The sequence below is a fragment of the Hordeum vulgare genome, chromosome 3H, assembly GCF_904849725.1.
Source record: "Hordeum vulgare subsp. vulgare chromosome 3H, MorexV3_pseudomolecules_assembly, whole genome shotgun sequence".
Taxonomy (NCBI): domain Eukaryota; kingdom Viridiplantae; phylum Streptophyta; class Magnoliopsida; order Poales; family Poaceae; genus Hordeum; species Hordeum vulgare.
The window spans coordinates 573887824-573907039 of record NC_058520.1 but is presented as its reverse complement, the minus strand read 5'-3'; the positions used below and the strand labels follow the sequence as shown (position 1 = coordinate 573907039).

The window sequence follows — 19216 nt, the reverse complement described above, 5'->3', positions numbered from 1 at the left end:
ATGTAATGTTGCATGCATATAAAAAATAGATGAAAAGAAGCGCTGCACGGAAAGACTAATATGCGGCACCGCTCTCTAGTGAAGTCCAACATTGAATAAAGCAGCAACGTTCCCTCAATAAAACTCAATTTCTTTGGTTTACTAAAACGGAGTCATCTCACGTCATCATATTTGTCTAAATCAATTCCCTCGGTCGTTTGGTGTCTCCGAGATTTTCCCATGGGTGAAGAGAATCAAATTAGATTAAACCTGACATTTATCTGATATAGCAATGTGTATTCTCTTCTGTATAAGAAAGGGCATAGCATGTGTGAACATTTTCTCAAGGGATATAGCATCTGTGCATGCGTGTACTACTAATTTCTGAGATAGTATGAACAGAAGGGCGAAGCACCGCAGCGACAGGCCGGAACCATGCAATCTTCCATGCACAGCATCGGTCTCGATCCCCCACACAGTGAGCCATGGCGCATCGCTCTCCGTCGATCCCATCATCCATCAAGAAAATCAGTCAATCTATCAATGTATGCACTTGCCTCCGTCGAACCTCCACCCGATCTTCCCAGCCCGGCGCTCCCACTCGGGGCGCGACACGTAGCGCCTCCAGTCCTCGACGACGCGCCGGAGGTCGTGCAGCTTGTTCTCGAGGCCGATGCAGCAGGTCATGTGCACGGTGGCGATCCGGTTGAGGTCGCGCCCGAGCTGGCAGAAGCCGCTCACATGGGCGCTGTCGACGAACCTGATCCGCACGCCGATGGGCGGCGCCGCCAGCTCGCGCTTGATCTCGTTGAAGACGAACTGGTCGTGGTTGTCCGGGAAGCGCGCCCTGGCGGCGTGCCAGTATGCCATGGCGCGCGCGTTGCGCGCCGTGGCCTTGAAGTAGATGAAGCCGGTGTTTGGGTAGTTTCCCAGGTCGTCCGGGTCGCCGAAGTAGAAGTCGCTCGACGTCGTGATGTCCGCCGCCGCCGTGATGTGCACCCGCGGGTCCCGGAACCAAGCCACGTCCACGTCCTGCACCCGCCATGAATGCACGCACGCCGTCAACGCCTCGAGGGATGTCGGCATGATTACTTTTAATGGAGATCGAGGGAGCACGTCGATCGATCGATCTCCAGACCAGAAAGAAGGAAAAAAAACAATAAAATGGCAGTGGCGACGATCGACGTGCCGTGAAGAGGAGGTTGTAGCCGAGGAGGAGGACGCGGTGCTGGAGCCGGAGCTTGCTCCACACGAGGTCGAGGTAGTCCTTGGTCATGTAGCTCTTGGCGCCGGAGAGGTCGAGGCCGTCGACGTCCGGGAGCAGCAGGTGGCAGTGCGGGTGCACGGCGCGGCACCGGCGGAGCGCGCCCTCGTCCATGGCCACCACCACGATGTGCTTCACCAGGTGCGAGATGTTGAGCCCCACGCGGAAGCTCTCGAGGAACGAGTCCAGCAGCGACCCCTCCGCCGCCCACGCCTCGTTCACCGACGTCATGATCACCGTCCGGTCCTCCATCGCCGCCCGCCGCAGCATCCGCGCGAACGCGTCGTCGTCGTCGCCGCCCGTCTGCATGCGGTCGAGTCGAGTCGACGTGTTGGATTTGGTGAAGCAGAGGAGATAGCAAGCTAGGTACTGTACGTAGCAATGGGCGAAGAGCAAATGAATCGTTTACCGCATTGGTGGGAGAAGAAGCCTTGGGCGCCGGTGCAGAAGCCGACCGAGCCACCGCCTGGCTCGCTCCCTCCGTCGCCGCGGTGGGCCACGCGGGGCCCGCGGTGGCGGTGAAGAAGAAGACGAGCACCGCGGTGGCCGAGATGGCTCCGAGGAGGAAGACGACCGCCGGCGAGTGCAGGGTGTTCTTGGAGCTCACCGCCATGCCGGGGTTGGGACAGATGGAATTGGAATCAACGCCGAGGCATGCAGTGCAGGGGAAAGGAGCGACAGCTCGGGGCAGCTTCCTATAGCTCTACTAGAAGCAGCAAGCCTGGCTTTCCTCGGAGACGCTGGCAGGCCGTGCCCTCTCCCTCTCCACTCTCACTATACTATTCGACTATCATCATTCATTCTATACATGTTACTAGTATGTTATATGCATCACGGGTGGCTCGTTGACGGGGTGATTATAGTAACTAATTAACGGGCCATCGACCAATCAACATGGCCAAAGTCCGATGGCATCCACATGCCTGCCCGCTGCCGCATCCCGTAATCAAATTCAAACCGACAGATCAAACATGGCCAAGTCTCACAGCTCTCGCAGCTGAGCTTAATTATGAATGCGACGGATGACTAGGGTGGGCCGTCGAGTTCGCCATAGTGTACCACATGCATGCATGGCTCCATCGCTGCCACAGTGCACACGACCGGAGGAGGAGGAGGAGAAGCTTCCGCAAGCAAACTAGCAGCCGGTCCGTCGACAGGCACTGCCGCGCCAATTAAATGCCGAGATCTCGACGTGCGCGGTGCAATGCAATGCAATGCAATGCATGGTTGTGGGCCGGCGAGGTATTCGCGGGAACAAATCATGGCGAACTCCGGCCGGCCGTCACCAGCGTGCGCCACCGCCTACCTATACCCGGTGTTAGCGTCAGCAGTATCGCCGCCCGTACTGCCATGCTTCGATTCGTTTGCTCTTCTGCCAGAGCGACGCGCGCACGTGTTGGTCGTCGTGCACGGCGCACCGACGACGCAGCTGGGGGGGCCGGACTGGCGGGGCACTGCTGCCTCCATATGCAGCGGCCGGCCGCTCAGCTGCAGCTGCACATGGCGCAATTCTCTGGGGTGCCAGCGATCGACAACGTATATACCAGCTGCGTTACGAAATGGAACAAGACAAGACACACCCGTTGGTAGCACTGATAGGTGGTTAAATTGACTTTTTTTTTTTTTTGAAACTGCGGCAAAAGAGTGGTTAAATTGACTTTGCTCTGAGAACTACTCCAGAGTCCAGACCATGCGTGGAAGTTCAGGTGCAGAAGTGAATGGGATTGAACTCTGCCGAACTTCTCATCTTTTCCCGTTGCATGTCCATCGAACCGGAGAAGAAAGCTGCGGCTCAATCGAGAGAGTAGAGACAGCCCGCCCGATCCACAGGTGCTTCCGAACCTGCGTGTTCCTGATGCTCGTCTTCTTTTTGGCTTAGTTGCTTCTGTCTTTTGACCCTGCATGATCTGTTTCAGTATTTGGGGGTTTATTTTGTTGGTCTGGCAGGGCCTCTTATGATACTTTGTGGTGGTAGTTCTGTTCTGGTTCTGGGCGGGTTTGGGTGATTCTCAGTTTTTCACCCCATAGTTTGTGTTCCTGATGACAGGCGCAGACGGTGGGTTTCTTAGTATTGCCCCGAACTCGCTTCTTTCTCTTTCCCTGCCTCTTACTCTGGTTCGGAGAAAGCTTTGTATTTCCGTTATGCTTTACTAGTAATATGCCCGTGGTTACAAACGGGTAGTAAAAATTTCTTACGTGAGACGCTATCATACTTATGCTTTCTTACTTTAAAAATATGATGAACAGAAAATAAAGTATTTACAATGCTTGCCACTCTTTTGTTGATACGTTGCCCTCAACAGTAGGAGCACACCCTCCACGCCATCATGACCACTTCCTCGGACATTATCCTCGTGCCTCGATGAGGATCGATTTGGGTACGCAGAGCTGCGAGACAGATAGTACAATGGAAGGTAGTGCTCCCCCTTCCAGTTGTCGCGCAGGGCAAAACATGGTGCGAGTAAGATGCACCGTTATCACACTAAATTTTTCACCGGTTTTGGGAAGGTTCTAGAACTTCCACAAACCATTTTGTTATTTTTATTTTATTTTTTTCCTGGTTATTTATTTATTCATTCCTTTTCTTTTTTCCTTTTCCCTTCCTCTTAAATTTCCTTTTTTCTTTTTCTTTTTTCATGTTTGTTTTTTCTTTCCTTTTATATTTTTCATATTTCAAATTCATGAATATTATTGAAAGCATAAATTTTTTCTGAATTCCGGCGATTTTCATTTTGGAATCATGAACATTTTTACAAGTCCGTGAACATTTTTTGAATTCGCAAACTATTTCGTGAGGTACACAGCCCAGTAAATTTCAACCTGAAAGCCCAACATTTGAGCCCAATTGCATACGCACAAAACGGGTGTCCAGTCCGCTGCCCAGGTCACAGACTCGGAGCAAAGGGTCGACGAGACGCACCTGCCAGGTCCTACACGCGCCGCCGCCTCCAGGATCCTCTGCCCCTCGCCGCCGCAAGGAACAGCACCACGCCGCGCCGCCTTCTCCGGTTCTCCCTCCACCGCAGCAGGCAGCAGGTGACCTCCTCCCCGGATTTCTCATTCCCTCTCTGTGTTTCTCCTCTCGTAGTGTGTGCTTGCCCTGCTTAGCGTGCGTCTGGCTGCTCGCGCCGAACATAGAGGAGGAGTGGCAGAGCTGGCTGGAACCTAGTCCTCGGAGGAGAAAGTTATCATCCCTGGACGCTAGCAGCACTGATGCTCGTAGTTTTCTGGCTTTTGCTTGAAGACACTTTGACTATTAGTTAACAAAGGTGGGTCAAGTAAACAGATTTGTGAGGTGGGCATGAAGGTGGATGAAGGATCCCAAATAGACGATGCTGCACATTAGGTAGTTGGTTCCCCTGCCCAAGAATCCGACGACATGATGCTGATAGATCAAGGAGGGACGCCTCGGGCTGGAAATGACGCAGGCAAGGGAAAGATGCAAGAAAGTAGCAATGGTTCAGATGTACAATTACACCCTGAAAATGCCATCTCTGTTGCTCTGACCGATGGCAGCCTTTTATACGCTCACTCAGATTCAAGAATTGATGAACCAGGAATACTGAACATGACAAGCTCGCCTCATGTTGCTTTGATGTTGGTTCACAAGAAACTTTTTCTCGTATCCCATTACACGGTATGCTTTCTTTACTATTGCGTAAAGCTATGAAGAAATGTTTCGGAGAGGGTGCCAAACCAGAGGAATGTTCAGTTGTGCAACAAGTGGGTAGCATCACTGGGTTGGCTCGGTGTGTAACTGAGAATGTGTTTGATCGGCAGCAGCCAAGTTTTCGCCTTTTGTATTATTCATCTTATTTGGGTGGACCTCCGTACTACAAAATGAGAAACTGAGAGCTTAGGAAAGGGCAAAACAAAAATCCGTTAAAGCATTGTTTCCTCATGCTCTCTAGCATTATACATGCTGTGTTTTTCTTGATAAATAGGTAAATATGGATAAGTATCCCACCGAACTCATGTTGTTGGGACTTGGGAAATGCCGTCTCTCGGTGTACTCTTATTCATATCTCCGCCTTGTGCAACTAAGCTGCTAAGTACTCACATGTTCGTGGACTTTGGATAGTATTGCATCAGACGATCAGCTGTCTTACCATGTTCTGTGTTTCAACATCTCGTCCCCTTGCAGATTGGAACTATGGCCCTGGCTAATAAGCTTGGTGGTCTGCTCAAGAAAGCCACTAGCTCGAACCCGACTCTCTATCAGGCAATAAGATGCATGTCATCCTCGAAGCTCTTCGTTGGAGGTTTGGCCTCCTTAATGTTTATACCTCTGTTGGTGATCTGTTCAAAAATCAGTTATTCTGCTGCGATGCTGTTCTCTGATTGCCGTGAGTAATTGCTGTAGGGCTTTCGTATACCACAGACGAGGGCAGTCTGAGAGATGCCTTTTCCCATTATGGAGAAATTATTGATGGTACGCAGTCCTTAATCTTTCTCTGTGCTCATCTTGGGCTGCTGTTTTGGTAATGGTTTTTCTTTTTGTTTTGTTCTTTCCAGCTAAGATTATCGTAGACCGCGACACTGGAAGGTCTAGAGGTTTTGGCTTTATAACTTATGCAGCAGAAGAACAGGCTTCATCTGCCATCATGGCCTTGGATGGAAAGGTAAAATCATAATCGGGATAAACTATATTAGCTTTTCTTGGAACTGTGTTTTGTGATATTAGTCTAATTACTGTATGTTTAGCCAAGAAATCTCAGACCAGGATAAATTTGTTAGAACTATATCTCCATCAAAACAATGTTTCTTAAACTTGTTTTTTAACTGCGTATTCTACATCAATGACGGTCAAACTCCTGTTGATTGGTCGGAAGTTCATTGTACTTTGCTGGATGTCATGTCTGTGTCTTGAATAACAAACAATAGGATATGTATTGTACATCAGTTATCACTGCAATCTGATTCGAGTTGGATAACTCTAGCATGTAATGAAAGTATTGGGAACTGTGATATTGATGTTATAACAGCAAATTTTGCGTGAATTCAGCCACATCATCTTTCTTAATGCTCTGCTAGCCTGTTAGGAAAATGGAATGATGTCAATTTCATCAGTGAGTGAGCTTACTACAATTGTTTTCATCACCTGCCCTTGACATGTTTACTGTGGAGTTTCAGTTTCAAGAACATGCAATGATTCGTATAAGTTTCAAGGCTTTGCATCTAATGTTGTCGATCAACTTATTTCCTTCCTTCTCAGGATCTACATGGACGCAACCTACGGGTTAGTGCTGCCACTGAGAGGACCAGTGGCTTCCGTAATGATGGTGGTCGTGGCTTTGGAGGAGGCGGTTATGGTGGTGGTAGCTATGGAGGGGGCGGTTATGGTGGCAACAGTGGTGGTGGTGGTGGTGGCGGTGGCTATGGAGGAGGTGGTTATGGTGGCAACAGTGGTGACGGTGGCGGTTATGCCCCCTCTGCGGGCACTGATGCCTTCTCTGGAGGCAACTTTGCTCCTGCTGGCGGCGACAACTTTGCTGCCGGCAACTTTGGTAGTGACAGTGGCTTTGGTGGAAACCCAGCTGGCAACCATGGTGCTCCTGCAGGTTCCACTGGTGGTGATGAGTTCTCCCTTGGCACCCCTGGTTCCAGCTTTGAGAGCCCCAAGAATGGCGATGACATGGACGACCTCTTCAAGGATGACGAGCCTGACAAGTACGCCAGCAAGAATGTCTAGGGCTCCAGTCTGCATCTCCTTCTGCAAGTCCCTAGTTATGTACCTTGGATAAGTGTGAGGTGAATGGTCCTCGAGACCAGAGACTACTTTCTTGATGACTGTCTAGAGACCAAAATAACTTATGCAAGTACCTGCGTTGAGGTGACAATGAGAATGCACTTTCAGTTTGCCTGATTTAGAATTTTTTTTTCTCTCTTCACAAATTATCCCTCAGCAGTGATGGTTTTCTGGGTATCATGTTTGGAACCATTAGTTTTGTGGTTCCATCTTCATCAACCTACCTGAAGCTCAACCCGATAATGGCCAGACAAGTGTACCCAGAACAATTTGATTGGTAACCACAAGGATTATATTGTTTTCTGTCCGTATATTTTATAGGTTTACTCGGACTGTATTTTATCTGTTCTCTTTGCCTACATTCCATGATCTGTTACTCCTCTTTTGTTGTTTTCTGTTGTCTCTGAACTACCTATATAAACCCATGCATACAGAATGCAGGTTTTTCCCCTACAATGTAGGGGAATCCGGTTGAGGTTTTCTGCTCCTTTTCCATCCAATTATACTCTCATTCATTTATTTGAAAAAGAAAGCAGCTCGATCAAGAGACAGCGCGCGTTGCTTGGCAGGTGCTTCTGAACCCATTCAAAGTAATAGCAATTTCCGACGGGTCTCCCTCTGAAACCGCACTACTGTTCCTCTCTCAAACTGTTCAGAACTAAGCGTATTTCCTAACAATTTATTCAGTACGTATACATAAATCCTGGGCAATGTCAACAGACCAAAAAACTGCAGTAGCATATCAGTTGTCAATCGACCTGCAGCTGCGTCAAGGGTGCACGGGTTTACGCCAGTTCACGGACCTCCGGCACCGAGCGGGCACCGTCCATGTCATATTCCCGCCCACCCTCTTCCTCTCCTCCGGCGCCATGCTCTTGTACCTCTTCCAGTCACCGGCGACGTCCTTGAGGTCGTGCACCTTGTTGTCAACACCAACGCAGCAGTCGGCGTGCATGGTACAGGCGTTGGCGAGGTCGTCGTGGTACTCGCAGAACCCGCCGAAGTACACCGTGTCGAGCGGCTCGATGGTGACCCCGAGCTTCGCCACCAGCTCCCGCTTGATGTTGGCGAACACGGTCTGGTCGTGCGCGCCGGGGAACCTCGGCCGTGCTGCCCGCCAGTACCGGAGCATGCGCACGCCCCGGCTCGTGGCCTTCACGTAGTAGAGCCCCGTGTTGAGCGGGTTGTCCAGCGGGTGCGCCCGCGCCGCCGAGAAGTCGTCGGAGGACACGCTCATGTCCGCGTACACCGGGATCCGCCGGAGCGGGTTCCGGAGCACGAGCATGTCGGCGTCCTACACGCAAGCAAATGATTAATTCGCATTGTAGCGTTAGCAAGGAGTAGCACTGGTGTTGTGGCGTTGGGTCTTACGGTGAAGAGGAAGTTGTAGCCGAGCTCGAGGACGCGCTGCTGGAGCTCGAGCTTGGTCCAGACGAGCTCGAGGTACTGCTTGGACATGAACTGGGCGGCGGAGGTGAGGTTCACGGTGGTCACCTCGAGGAGGTAGCAGTGCGGGTGCACGGCGGCGCAGCGGCGGAAGCCGGCGGGGTCGAGGGCGACAACGAGGAGGTGGTCGAGGAGGTGCGCGGTGTCCTCGCCGTTCTTGAAGCTCTCGAGGTAGAGGTCGAGGAGGGAGCCCGGCCGCGCCCACGCCTCGTTCACCGACGTGACGATCACCGTCCGGTCCTCCGTGCACACCTTCGGCAACAGCTGGGCCAGGCCCGGGAATCTCTCTACCTGCGCGCGAAATCCCAAATCATAACGAGCCATTTGTTTTTTCGAATCACAAATTATAATGTGCTATTTTAAATAGATTTGTATAAACCTACGTACGGTACAAAAGGCATGTACGTAGGTTGTGTGAAGCTAGCCCATTCAGAAAATTAGGAAAACCAATTAGGCCTTGTCAATCTTTTTTTAGGGGAAACCTTGGTCCTTTTTTTGAGAACAGGGCAGACCTTGTCAATCTTGATACTTTGTCATTGGTTCTCTGTACACGCTGCGTGGCTTTGTACATATGTGTACTCCCTCCTGTTTTTAGTCCGCGTATGAGATTTTTCTCAATTCAAACGTCGTAAAATTTGACCAATATTATATCAAAAACTATCAACATTCAAAATATCAAATCAATATATTAGATGCATCATGGAATAAATTTTCATATTGTGTATTTCTCATATTGTATTTTTTTGCAGGGGATATCTCTCGTATTGTAGATGTTGATATTTTCTTATACAAATTTGATCCAATTTTATGAAGTCTGTTGTACGATAAATCTTATATGCGGAGTCAAAATAAATAAATGACGTATCTAGTTTTTACATCCGCGTGGTAAGCAACACTGCTAGAGCCTGTTCAAAATAGTAAACCAGCCCCCCTCCTCACTCTTACTTCATCTATCTCGAGTCCCTCCCATTCGGTTGCACCGCCCGTTATTATCGTCATCTATTCGTTTCTTCCCTTTCTTCCATTAGCATCATTAACTACCTTCTTCTCTTGCTTTCCATTCTCAGGTTTCCTTGGCCGCTCATCTCCTTGTGTGTGTCGCACCTCGAGCCGAAACAATAAACTTTTGCTCCGAAGATATTTCGTGGAAGCAATCGTAGATTTGAGCCATTTGATTGATCACACATAATTAGCTAGACCTGTTACTAGAAGCCAGAAAACTGAATCATCCTTGGATAAGAAAGTGGGTGCCCCTATTGTGATTCCTAATAGGGGCCCCAAAGAGAGGAAAAATTCAAAAGGAATTATATGAAAGGGGTCTTTTCGAATTGTAGGGGGGCAGGTAGGAAAGAGATGGCTTCCTGTTTTGCAGACATTATTAAATATCATTCTCTCGACTTTGTTGGTATTCAAGAGACCAAGAAAAAGGAATTTCCTGCGAAATACTTAAGTAGAATGGATCCTGGTGGTTTCTTTGCGTGGTTTTTTACCTTCTGTGGGGAGATCGGGGGGTATCCTTTGTGGGATTAAGAAAGAGAGCCTGGAGTTGATTTCCTGGAAGATGGGGAACTTTATGATGCAGGCTCATGTGTTCGATGTGAAAAAAAATGTGTGTGGGTGTTAATTGTGGTTTATGGAGCGGCGCATGATGGTCGTAAAGATGACTTCCTGGAGGAAATGCTTGTTACATGTAGTAATGTTGATGTCCCTTACATTATGGGGGGGGGGACTTTAATATCATTAGAGGGATCCAGGAGAAGAATAAGAGACATGGTAATCTCAAGTTTGCTGCGAAGTTTAATGATGTTATTCATTCATTAGGCCTAAGAGAGGTTGATATGGGAGGGGGGAAGTAAAAGTGGACTAATAAACAACGTCATCCTACTTTGGAGAAATTGGACAGGGTCTTAATGAGCTTTAGCTGGGAAGATCTGTATCCTTTAGTTTCAGTCCGCAAACTGGTCCGGGAGGTGTCTGACCATAACCCCTTGTTGTTGTCAACGGGGGAGGATGAGAGGTGTGCTCTTGTGAATAGGGAATTTAGATTTGAACTTTCCTGGCTTAAGAATGAAGAGTTTTTTACTAAGGCTAAGAGCATCTGGGAACAAAATGTCAGGGCAGATGATCCTATTGATATTCTTAATATAAAATTGAAGCGCATTAAGAAGTATTTTAAAGGGTGGGGATCAAACAAGTTTGGTCATAGTAGGAAGAGGAAGGATGAGATTAGGAAAGAATTAGAAGAGATTGAGAAGTTGGAGGAGATGGGTCCTTTGGATCCTGGCATATATGAAAAGAGAACTTTGTTGTGTGCTGAATATAATGAGATCCTTAATAATGATGAATTATTTTGGCTCCAGCAGTCTAATGAGAGATGGTTGTTAAAAGGGGATCGAAACACAACCTTTTTTCATAGAGTGGCTAATGGTAGAAAGAGGAAGAATACAATCCATTCTTTTGTTAATGGAGATGTGGTAATTGAGGGGACTGAAAATCTGTTGAGACATGCAACTGACTTTTATAAGGAGTTGTTTGGTCCTGCTAATGGGAACATGTTCCACCTGGACCCTAATACTTGGTCCATAAGGGAAAAAATCAGTGTGGAGGATAATGATCTTATTACTAGTAGGTTCACGGAGGAGGAGGTGAGGAAGGCCTTGTTTTCTATGGAAAGCAATAAAGCCCCAGGCCCAGATAATATTCCCGCGGAATTCTATAAACATTGTTGGGAGTTTGTTAAAAAAGATCTGATGAGATTGTTTGATGCTTTTCATAACAACTCTTTGGATGTGGCCCGTTTGAATTATGGGGTGATCACTTTGCTTCCTAAGCTAGATGGAGCTAAAGAAGATTCAACAATACAGACCTATCTGTTTGCTACATTGTCCCTATAAGTTGATCACTAAAGTTTTAAATGACAGAGTGGATCTGTACTCTGATGTGCTAATTAGTAGACATCAAAATGCTTTCATCAAACATAGAAATATAATGGATGGTATCCTGACTTTACATGAAGTTTTGCATCATACTCAGCGTCAGAAAAAATGTGGAGTAGTACTGAAATTGGATTTTGAAAAAGCCTACGAAAAGATCAATTGGGATTTCCTTCTGGAGTGCCATAGGAACAGAGGTTTTGGAGAAACCTGGTGTGGGTGGATAAAAAAGATACTGTATGATGGCACGGTGTGCATTAAGTTGAATAATGAAAAAGGCCCGTATTTCCAAAGCCATAAGGGGGTTAGGCAGGGTGATCCTTTCTCTCCCTTCTTATTCAATATTGCTGTGGAGGCCTTATCTAAGATGGTGAGAAATGCCGAGGAAGAGAAATTATTCACAGGTTTGGCCCCTGATCTCATTGAGGATGGTGTTGCTATTCTTCAGTATGCAGATGATACAGTAACTTGTTTTAAACATGATGTAGCTGCAGCTGTTATATGGAACTCTTATTGTATATGTTTGAGCTGATGTCAGGGTTAAAGATCAATTTTGAGAAGAGTGAGGTGTTTTGTGTGGGTGGTGATGATAATATCCTGAATACTTATGCTGACATGTTTAATTGTCAGATTGGGCATTTTCCTATGAAATATTTGGGAGTCCCAATAAGTTGTACTGGTCTCAGAAATATTGATTGGTTGTTTCTGGATGAGAAATTTCTTAAATGTTGTGAATCCTGGATTGGTAATGCCGCATCTTCGGGGGGGTAGGCTGATTCTGATGAACTCATCCCTTACTAGTATAGTTTATTACTATATGGCTATGTTTTTGCTCCCTAAGATGGTCATATACAAACTGGATAAGCACAGGAAGAAATTATTTTGGAGAGAATTCGAGGCTAATAAGAGGTATCACCTTGTTAAGTGGGACCGTATCTGTAGGTCAAAGAAGAAAGGGGGCCTGGGGGTGAAGAATTTACATAAGCAGAATGTGAGTTTACTAGTTAAATGATGGTGGAAGTTGGACACACAACAAGGGTTGTGGCAAGATGTCATCAGGGCTAAATACTTTAGAAGAGTAGATGTGACGTCTATCTCTAGTAAGTTTTCGGATTCCCCCATCTGGAAAGATATTATGAAAGTTAAGCCACACTATATGGCTGGTAGAGAGGTGATGTTGAGATCTGGTAATATTACTAGATTGTGGCATGATTCGGTGAATGCCGCCCCACCTTTGAAAAACTCTTATGCTGGCTTGTTCTATATCTGCAATAACCAGGATATTACTGTGAGTGATTTTAAATCCTGGGAAGGGGATGACTTTTTTAGGAGACAGTTGACGCCTATACTGACGGGCCAATGGTCAGAAATGAACGCAGTTGTTGGCCAATGGGCCCTGTATGATGATCCAGATCAGATTAGATGAAAGTTTGGGGGTGGAAAAAGGTTTTCTACTAAATCTGTGTATGAACATCTGGAGAATAATATTGCTGGGTGTGATTTTCGATTTATCTGGAGTGCAAAGTTGCCTCTTAAGATCCAAATTTTCTTATGGCAGCTTTTTCAAGATGCTATTATAACACGAGATGTGATGAGTAGGAGGAAATGGAAAGGTAACCCTAGATGTTCCTTTTGCCTAGATAGGGAGACTTCGCAACACTTGTGCTTTTCTTGCCCTGTCGCTAGAGTGGTATGGAGAACAGTGGGATGCATGGTTGGGACCAATAATGGCCCTGATAATCTTTGGCAATTTTATGCTTGGTGCTTTGCCTATATGCCTAATGAGTTAGGTTTTATACTTGTGGTCTGGCGGCTATCTGTTGGGCGTTGTGGAATTGCCGCAATCGCGCGACATTTGAAAAAAAGAAGCTCGGATCCCCTTTTGATATCGTTTACTCTGCTTGTGGGTTCCTGACATATCGGGCAGGGCTGCTGACAGGGGAAGACAAACTGGCGCTGGAGCGGGGGGCGAAGATGCTGAAGAGGAATGCGTCGAACATGCTGAGGATCTGTGCGGCCCCGAAGGAGGATTGTTGATGGGCGAAGTTGATGTTACTTAGTTGTTTTGGTGGCCTTCCTGTGTGGAGTGATTTCAGACGGTGACCTGTGTTGCTTTTGCTTTCAGTTCCCCTAAAACTATTTGGATGGTTTGTGCGTGATATGGGTGTTTTTGGCTTTTTGCCCTGCGATAGGCTGCTCGATGACGAATGTCTATGTGTAGGTTTTCCAAGAATGGTCTGAATTCGCACCCCTTTTCTGGTTTCCTTTCTGACTTTAAACTTTGTAATTCCGTTATGTGAGTAATGGAAAGGGGTTGCCCGGTTCCAAAAAAAAAAAAACAGCACCAACTTGGGATTAACTTAAAGTTTACCATGAAAGAAGAATCCTTCATCATACGTGATGAAATTAATTATGCATATGCTAGCTCTTGGGAGGGCGAAGTGAGAAAAAAAAACCGGGTGGAGGTAAGCACGCATGGTTGAATTAATATACGATGGGTTCGCTTTCTTGATCACCTCATGTTGGTGCGCTGCAGGAGCCGCCCCAGGAGTTCCACCGTTGTTCCCCAGCCAGCTGCCGGAGACGCTGGACAGCTGCTCCCCGACCCGGTCGGAGGCCAAGACGAAGAGGAGGATGGTGGGCAGAGCTGCACCGAGGAGGAACGGCACCACGTGGTGGCTGCTCAGCTTCAGGCTCCCTTCCTTCACCGAACCCATGGATGATGGATCTCTCTCCGAACCACGACGCAGAGGTAGCTAGCTCGTCGATCGGCGGCAAGAACACGAGGAGGGAGGAGGCGAGCGAGCTAGGGGTTCTACAGCAGGTCGTCGCAGTTGGAGAAGCTAGAGCTACCACTCTTTCCACTGCCTACTCGTGTGGGTGACTCATAGCCGTATATATGAATTGGTCTTGTGTTCTTCCAAATGGTCGATCAAGGACGTGTGGTTGGCTAGTTAGCTAGCCATGGCCAATAGGACGGATCCCCTGCTAGCCTACGTTACCCAGGGGGCAGGCAATTTCGACGCGGCCGGGGACGTTTTTTTTTTTCCACAGTATACTTGTCAACGATGCGACTATGTGTGCAAATGTGGATGTTTTGGATTTTTCAGACGCTTCTTTTTTTAACACGTTTTGGTTTTTAGTTGTACTTGTACGCGGTCAGAAGTTGCTACTACCATGCATGCATGGACTACCTGTGCTTTGCGTAGCCACCCGCTGAACGTCCAGCTAGGGCGACTTTGCTGAATATCGATCCAAGCGTAGAAACACTAGGTAGAAGAGCACGGCACGGCACGACACGGCACGGCACGGCACGGCACGGGTGTTTCGGAGACTTGTTGTTTGCAGCGGCAAATGATCACCCCCCTCGAGATTTCCCTATATATTTTTTGTTTCAGTTTTGCTAGGTCTTAGTTAAGTAAGATTTTGTTATGTCACAGTTGATTCTACAAATTTTTTCCTTTTCTTTTCTTTTTAGATACCATATCACTTGACCTAGACTTGGTTAAATCTCAGACGACTCATACCTAGCCGTACCCTTTTTGTTTTGATAGCCGAAATTTTTCTAACATGCTCTCGATGTGAACATATTATATACCACACGACGATAGCTTAAAATTGTGCCAGCATAAGAACGGTTTAACAATTTGCATAGGACAGTTCTTCTACACTCCTAGTTAACTGAGATTTCGTTATGTCACGGTCGATTTATGCAAAACTTTTTTTCTTCTTTTTTTTTCATTTTATATACATATCATTTGACCTAGCTAGACTTGGTTAAGTCTAAGACGATTAATACCTAGCCACATCCCTTTTTATTTTGATAGCCGAAATTTTTCTAACATACTTTTGATGTAAACATATTATATCCCACACGACGACGGCTTAAAATTGTGCCAACATAAAAGCATCTCCAACAGTCGTTCAAAAAATGCTCCACGCGTTAAATTATTCGTTTTTTAGGCACCGGACAGCTTCAATAGAGGCTGTAAAATTGTGTTTGCGCTAATTTTTTTTGAGCACGCGCTGAAAAATGTTATCACGCGCACTATATTTGAGGCGCCGGCTCGCGCGCAGCAAACTCTGAGCTGTTGCAGGTGGGGCTGCTGGATTGGGCGCGTGCGGCGTCAGTTTGAGATGCTTCGATCCCCGCGTATTAAAAATGCTACGCTGGCGTACTAAAAATTTTATTGGGCGTGGATTTTTTGTGCGGTTGTCGAAGATGCTCTAGGAGCGGTTTAACAATTTGCGTAGTGTGCAGTTCTGCTACAGTCCAGTTATATGAATTCTGCTTGCATACACATGTATTGTAATGTACATAAATCAGAGTTGTAGCATGGATTTATATCTTTTTGATCAAAACCCAACACCATCTTGTAAAGATCAAAGATTGAATAGGGAAGAACCGATAATACCAAGATAATTTCGGTTGTTAATTATGAAAGATGAAATTCTCCAAACGCCAAAAAGACCAGATCGAGCAAAACAAAAAAGAGATAACGATCCGAGCTTAAGTGATACGCGCGCGTACAACAAGTATTAACCCGACGGCCAGATGCGCTGATGACAGTTGGACACTTATATAATTCCTTGGGAAAATCTAATTGGCAGCGTGCGTACGGCTGCGTTGCCGTGCGGCGTGCAGACCGACCTTTAAGAGTTTTGCATGCTACAGACAACATGCGATTCCTTTCGATGTTTGAAATTTAAAAAGTTTTATCTACAAAACCGTTAATTCAATCGATGATCTGTTTTCATCATTAGCTTTCTCGCGACGAGTTTTTCGAAACTAGATCCCATGTCGATATGTTTCAACTATTTTTTTTCGTTCATACTTGCCACATGTCTTTACCCATTTGCCATATTATTAACCACTTACTTGCCTTAAAAAAATAACTTGATTGTCACTTTTTAATGTTGTTTCGTACAAAAGCCTTGTAACATATTTCATTATACATGATATAAAAGCATGTCATTGGTTGTGTTTCTCAATTTAAAATATACCAACTTGTCATATTTACATACAACTTTGCCAGAAAACTATTTATGTGCTTGTTAGTTTAACTATGTCGAGTTGTCATATTTACAAACAATGACCATAAAGTATTTCTTGTGGTCATCGGTTTTAAATATGTTAAGTTGTCATATTTTTGCATGTAATCGCCTAAAAAAAAGTTGTTTGTGCTTGCTAGTTTGATTATGTCGAGATGTCATATTTATTCATAATTTCTAAAAATATGGTGATTAAGTTATTTTGTATTAGATAAGTAAGTACTTACTAATATGACAAGCAAATACAACAAATATGGTAAGTACAAGAAAAAAAAGTTATCGAAACATGTCAACATGAGATCTAGTTTTGAAGATTTCATCTAAACAAAGTCAACGACGAAAACGGATCATCGGTCGAATTAACGGTTTTAAGAGAAAAAAGTTTTTTTGGATCAGGCTTTGCATGCATGCAGTGGGTCCCTTTTTTGTACTTATACCATTCCCCGCATGCAAGCACTTTAGTCTCAGCCTGCCATAGCGTGTTCACAGGATGGATAAAAGTGGTTAGGACCGTGGGGAGTACTTCGTTATCAGTGGTGAAGGCACCTTTTTAGACCCACCTCTCGTGGTTTTGACAGTAGTAGGGCCGCCGCACCGAAAGCCCTGGTGCAGCCCAGCTGCCTAGTGGCGTCTAATTCCTTTGCAATGTCAACAAGCCGAAAAGACCGTACTCCCTTCGTTTTTACTTACTTTGCATATTAGCTTTGACCTAAGTTAAAATTTATAAAGCCGGATCAAGTTTTTCGAAAACAATCTAAACTTTTACTATAAAAAGCATATATGGTATGAAAATATATTGAATGGAGATTACAACTGTATTCGATTTTATATTGTAGACGTTAATAACTTTTTGTAAAAAGTTTGGATCTGAGACAAAGCTAATCTGCGAAGTAAATAAATACGGAGGAAGTATATCGGCCGATCTATGCTGCGTCAATGCCTTAAGGGTGCACGGGTTTACGCCAGTTCACGGACCTCCGGCACCGCGCGGGCGCCGTCCATGTCATATTCCCGCCCACCCTCTTCCTCTCCTCCGGCGCCATGCCCCTGTACCTCTTCCAGTCGGCGGCGATGTCCCTGAGGTCGTGCACCTTGTTGTCCACGCCGATGCAGCAGTCGGCGTGCATGGTGCAGGCGCTGGAGAGGTCGTCGTGGTACTCGCAGAACCCGCCGAAGTAGACCGTGTCGAGGGGCTCGATGGTGACCCCGAGCTTCGCGACCAGCTCCCGCTTGATGTTGGCGAACACGGTCTGGTCGTGCGCGCCGGGGAACCTCGGCCGTGCTGCCCGCCAGTACCGGAGCATGCGCACGCCCCGGCTCGTGGCCTTCACGTAGTAGAGCCCCGTGTTGAGCGGGTTGTCCAGCGGGTGCGCCCGCGCCGCCGAGAAGTCGTCGGAGGAAACGCTCATGTCGGCGTACACCGGGATCCGCCGGAACGGGTTCCGGAGCACGATCATGTCAGCATCCTACGTACAATACATGCAAGTGATTGAACCATCATTAGTTCCTTGTAGCACTAGACTAATAGCGTTTTAGCATCATTGATTCGATCTTACTGTGAAGAGGAAGTTATAGCCGAGTTCGAGGACGCGCTGCTGGAGCTCGAGCTTGGTCCAGACGAGCTCGAGGTACTGCTTGGACATGAACCGGGTGGCGGAGGTTAGGTTCGCGACGGTTACCTCTAGGAGGTAACAGTTGGGGTGCATGGCAACGCAGCGGCGGAAGCCGGCGGGGTCTAGGGCGACGACGAGGAGGTGGTCGAGGAGGTGTGAGGTGTTCTCGCCGTTCTTGAAGCTCTCGAGGTAGATGTCGAGGAGGGAGCCCGGCCGGGCCCATGCCTCATTCACCGACGTGATGATCACCGTCCGGTCCTCCGTCGCCACCTTCGGCAGCAGGTCGGCTAGGCCCGGGAATCTCTCCACCTACGCGAAATATAATGGGCTCGTTTAGAAGCTGAAACATATGTATGGCGCAGAAGGCCATGTTGATTGCGTTTACTTGCTGGTAATATACTTGTCTCAAAAAAGAACTTGCTGGTAGGTAATATGCCAAAATTAGGGCGAAATGAGTTGTAACATTAAAAAAAAACATTCCATCCATGGTGAAGTGTCAATGACAGCCTTGTCAATCTTGATACTTTTGTGATCGGTTCTTCGTAAGCATTGCGTGACTTTGGATGTTAATTTATATCTACGTTGTACTCGGTGTCTTAGGAAAAAGGTAAGAGCACCCCCTCCTTCGTTCTCCCAGATGTCTTCTCCGACGCTCATCTTTCTAGCGGACGACGCAGTGGGTCACACCTTAAGCTGAAACATTGGACGTTTGCTCCGAAGATGAAGATATATATATATATATATATATATATATATATATATATATATATATATATATATATATATATATATATATATATATATATATATATATATATATATATATATATATATATCAACCATGAATATGGAAAATCTTTTGTCATACCTGACGAAATTATGAAACGCTAGCCTTGAGGGAGCAAAGTGAAATAAAAAGCTGGGTGGAAATTCCTTATTTAACACCGACGGGCTTGCTTTCCTGATTACCTCGTGTTGATCATGTGATGCAGGAGCCGGCCCGGGAGTTGCACCGTTGCTCCAGCCGGAGACGCTGCTGGACAGGTGCTCGCCCACCCGGTCGGACGCTAAGAGGAAGAGGAGGACCGTGGGCAGAGCTGCCCCGAGCAGGAACGGCACCACCCGGTGGCTGCCCAGCTTCGTGCTCCCATCCTTCACCCACCCCATCTCTTTGTGTGCA

At 46.7% G+C, this 19216-nt stretch overlaps 3 protein-coding genes and 1 pseudogene across 3 annotated transcripts; 1 reads left to right on the top strand and 3 right to left on the bottom strand.

Moving 5' to 3' along the window:
• Positions 1-264: 264 nt before the first annotated feature.
• LOC123440707 (uncharacterized protein At4g15970-like) lies at positions 265-2088 on the bottom strand. The gene is made up of 3 exons (XM_045117260.1): positions 1653-2088; positions 1169-1546; positions 265-1011 (listed from the first exon to the last, which is right to left on the bottom strand). Exons 1-3 carry the CDS (start codon positions 1854-1856, stop codon positions 520-522), a joined length of 1074 nt encoding a protein of 357 aa, XP_044973195.1. The 5' UTR covers positions 1857-2088; the 3' UTR covers positions 265-519.
• A 2036-nt stretch (positions 2089-4124) lies between these two features.
• On the top strand, positions 4125-7109 carry LOC123445239 (glycine-rich RNA-binding protein 2, mitochondrial-like). The gene is made up of 5 exons (XM_045122201.1): positions 4125-4279; positions 5388-5505; positions 5607-5675; positions 5759-5865; positions 6459-7109. The coding sequence occupies exons 2-5, from the start codon at positions 5397-5399 to the stop codon at positions 6933-6935; spliced, it is 762 nt and encodes a 253-aa protein (XP_044978136.1). The 5' UTR covers positions 4125-4279; positions 5388-5396; the 3' UTR covers positions 6936-7109.
• A 378-nt stretch (positions 7110-7487) lies between these two features.
• LOC123445238 (uncharacterized protein At4g15970-like) lies at positions 7488-14311 on the bottom strand. Its single transcript, XM_045122200.1, has 3 exons — positions 13888-14311; positions 8364-8729; positions 7488-8286 (listed from the first exon to the last, which is right to left on the bottom strand). The coding sequence occupies exons 1-3, from the start codon at positions 14086-14088 to the stop codon at positions 7762-7764; spliced, it is 1092 nt and encodes a 363-aa protein (XP_044978135.1). The 5' UTR covers positions 14089-14311; the 3' UTR covers positions 7488-7761.
• A 2905-nt stretch (positions 14312-17216) lies between these two features.
• Positions 17217-19216, bottom strand: LOC123445237 (annotated as a pseudogene).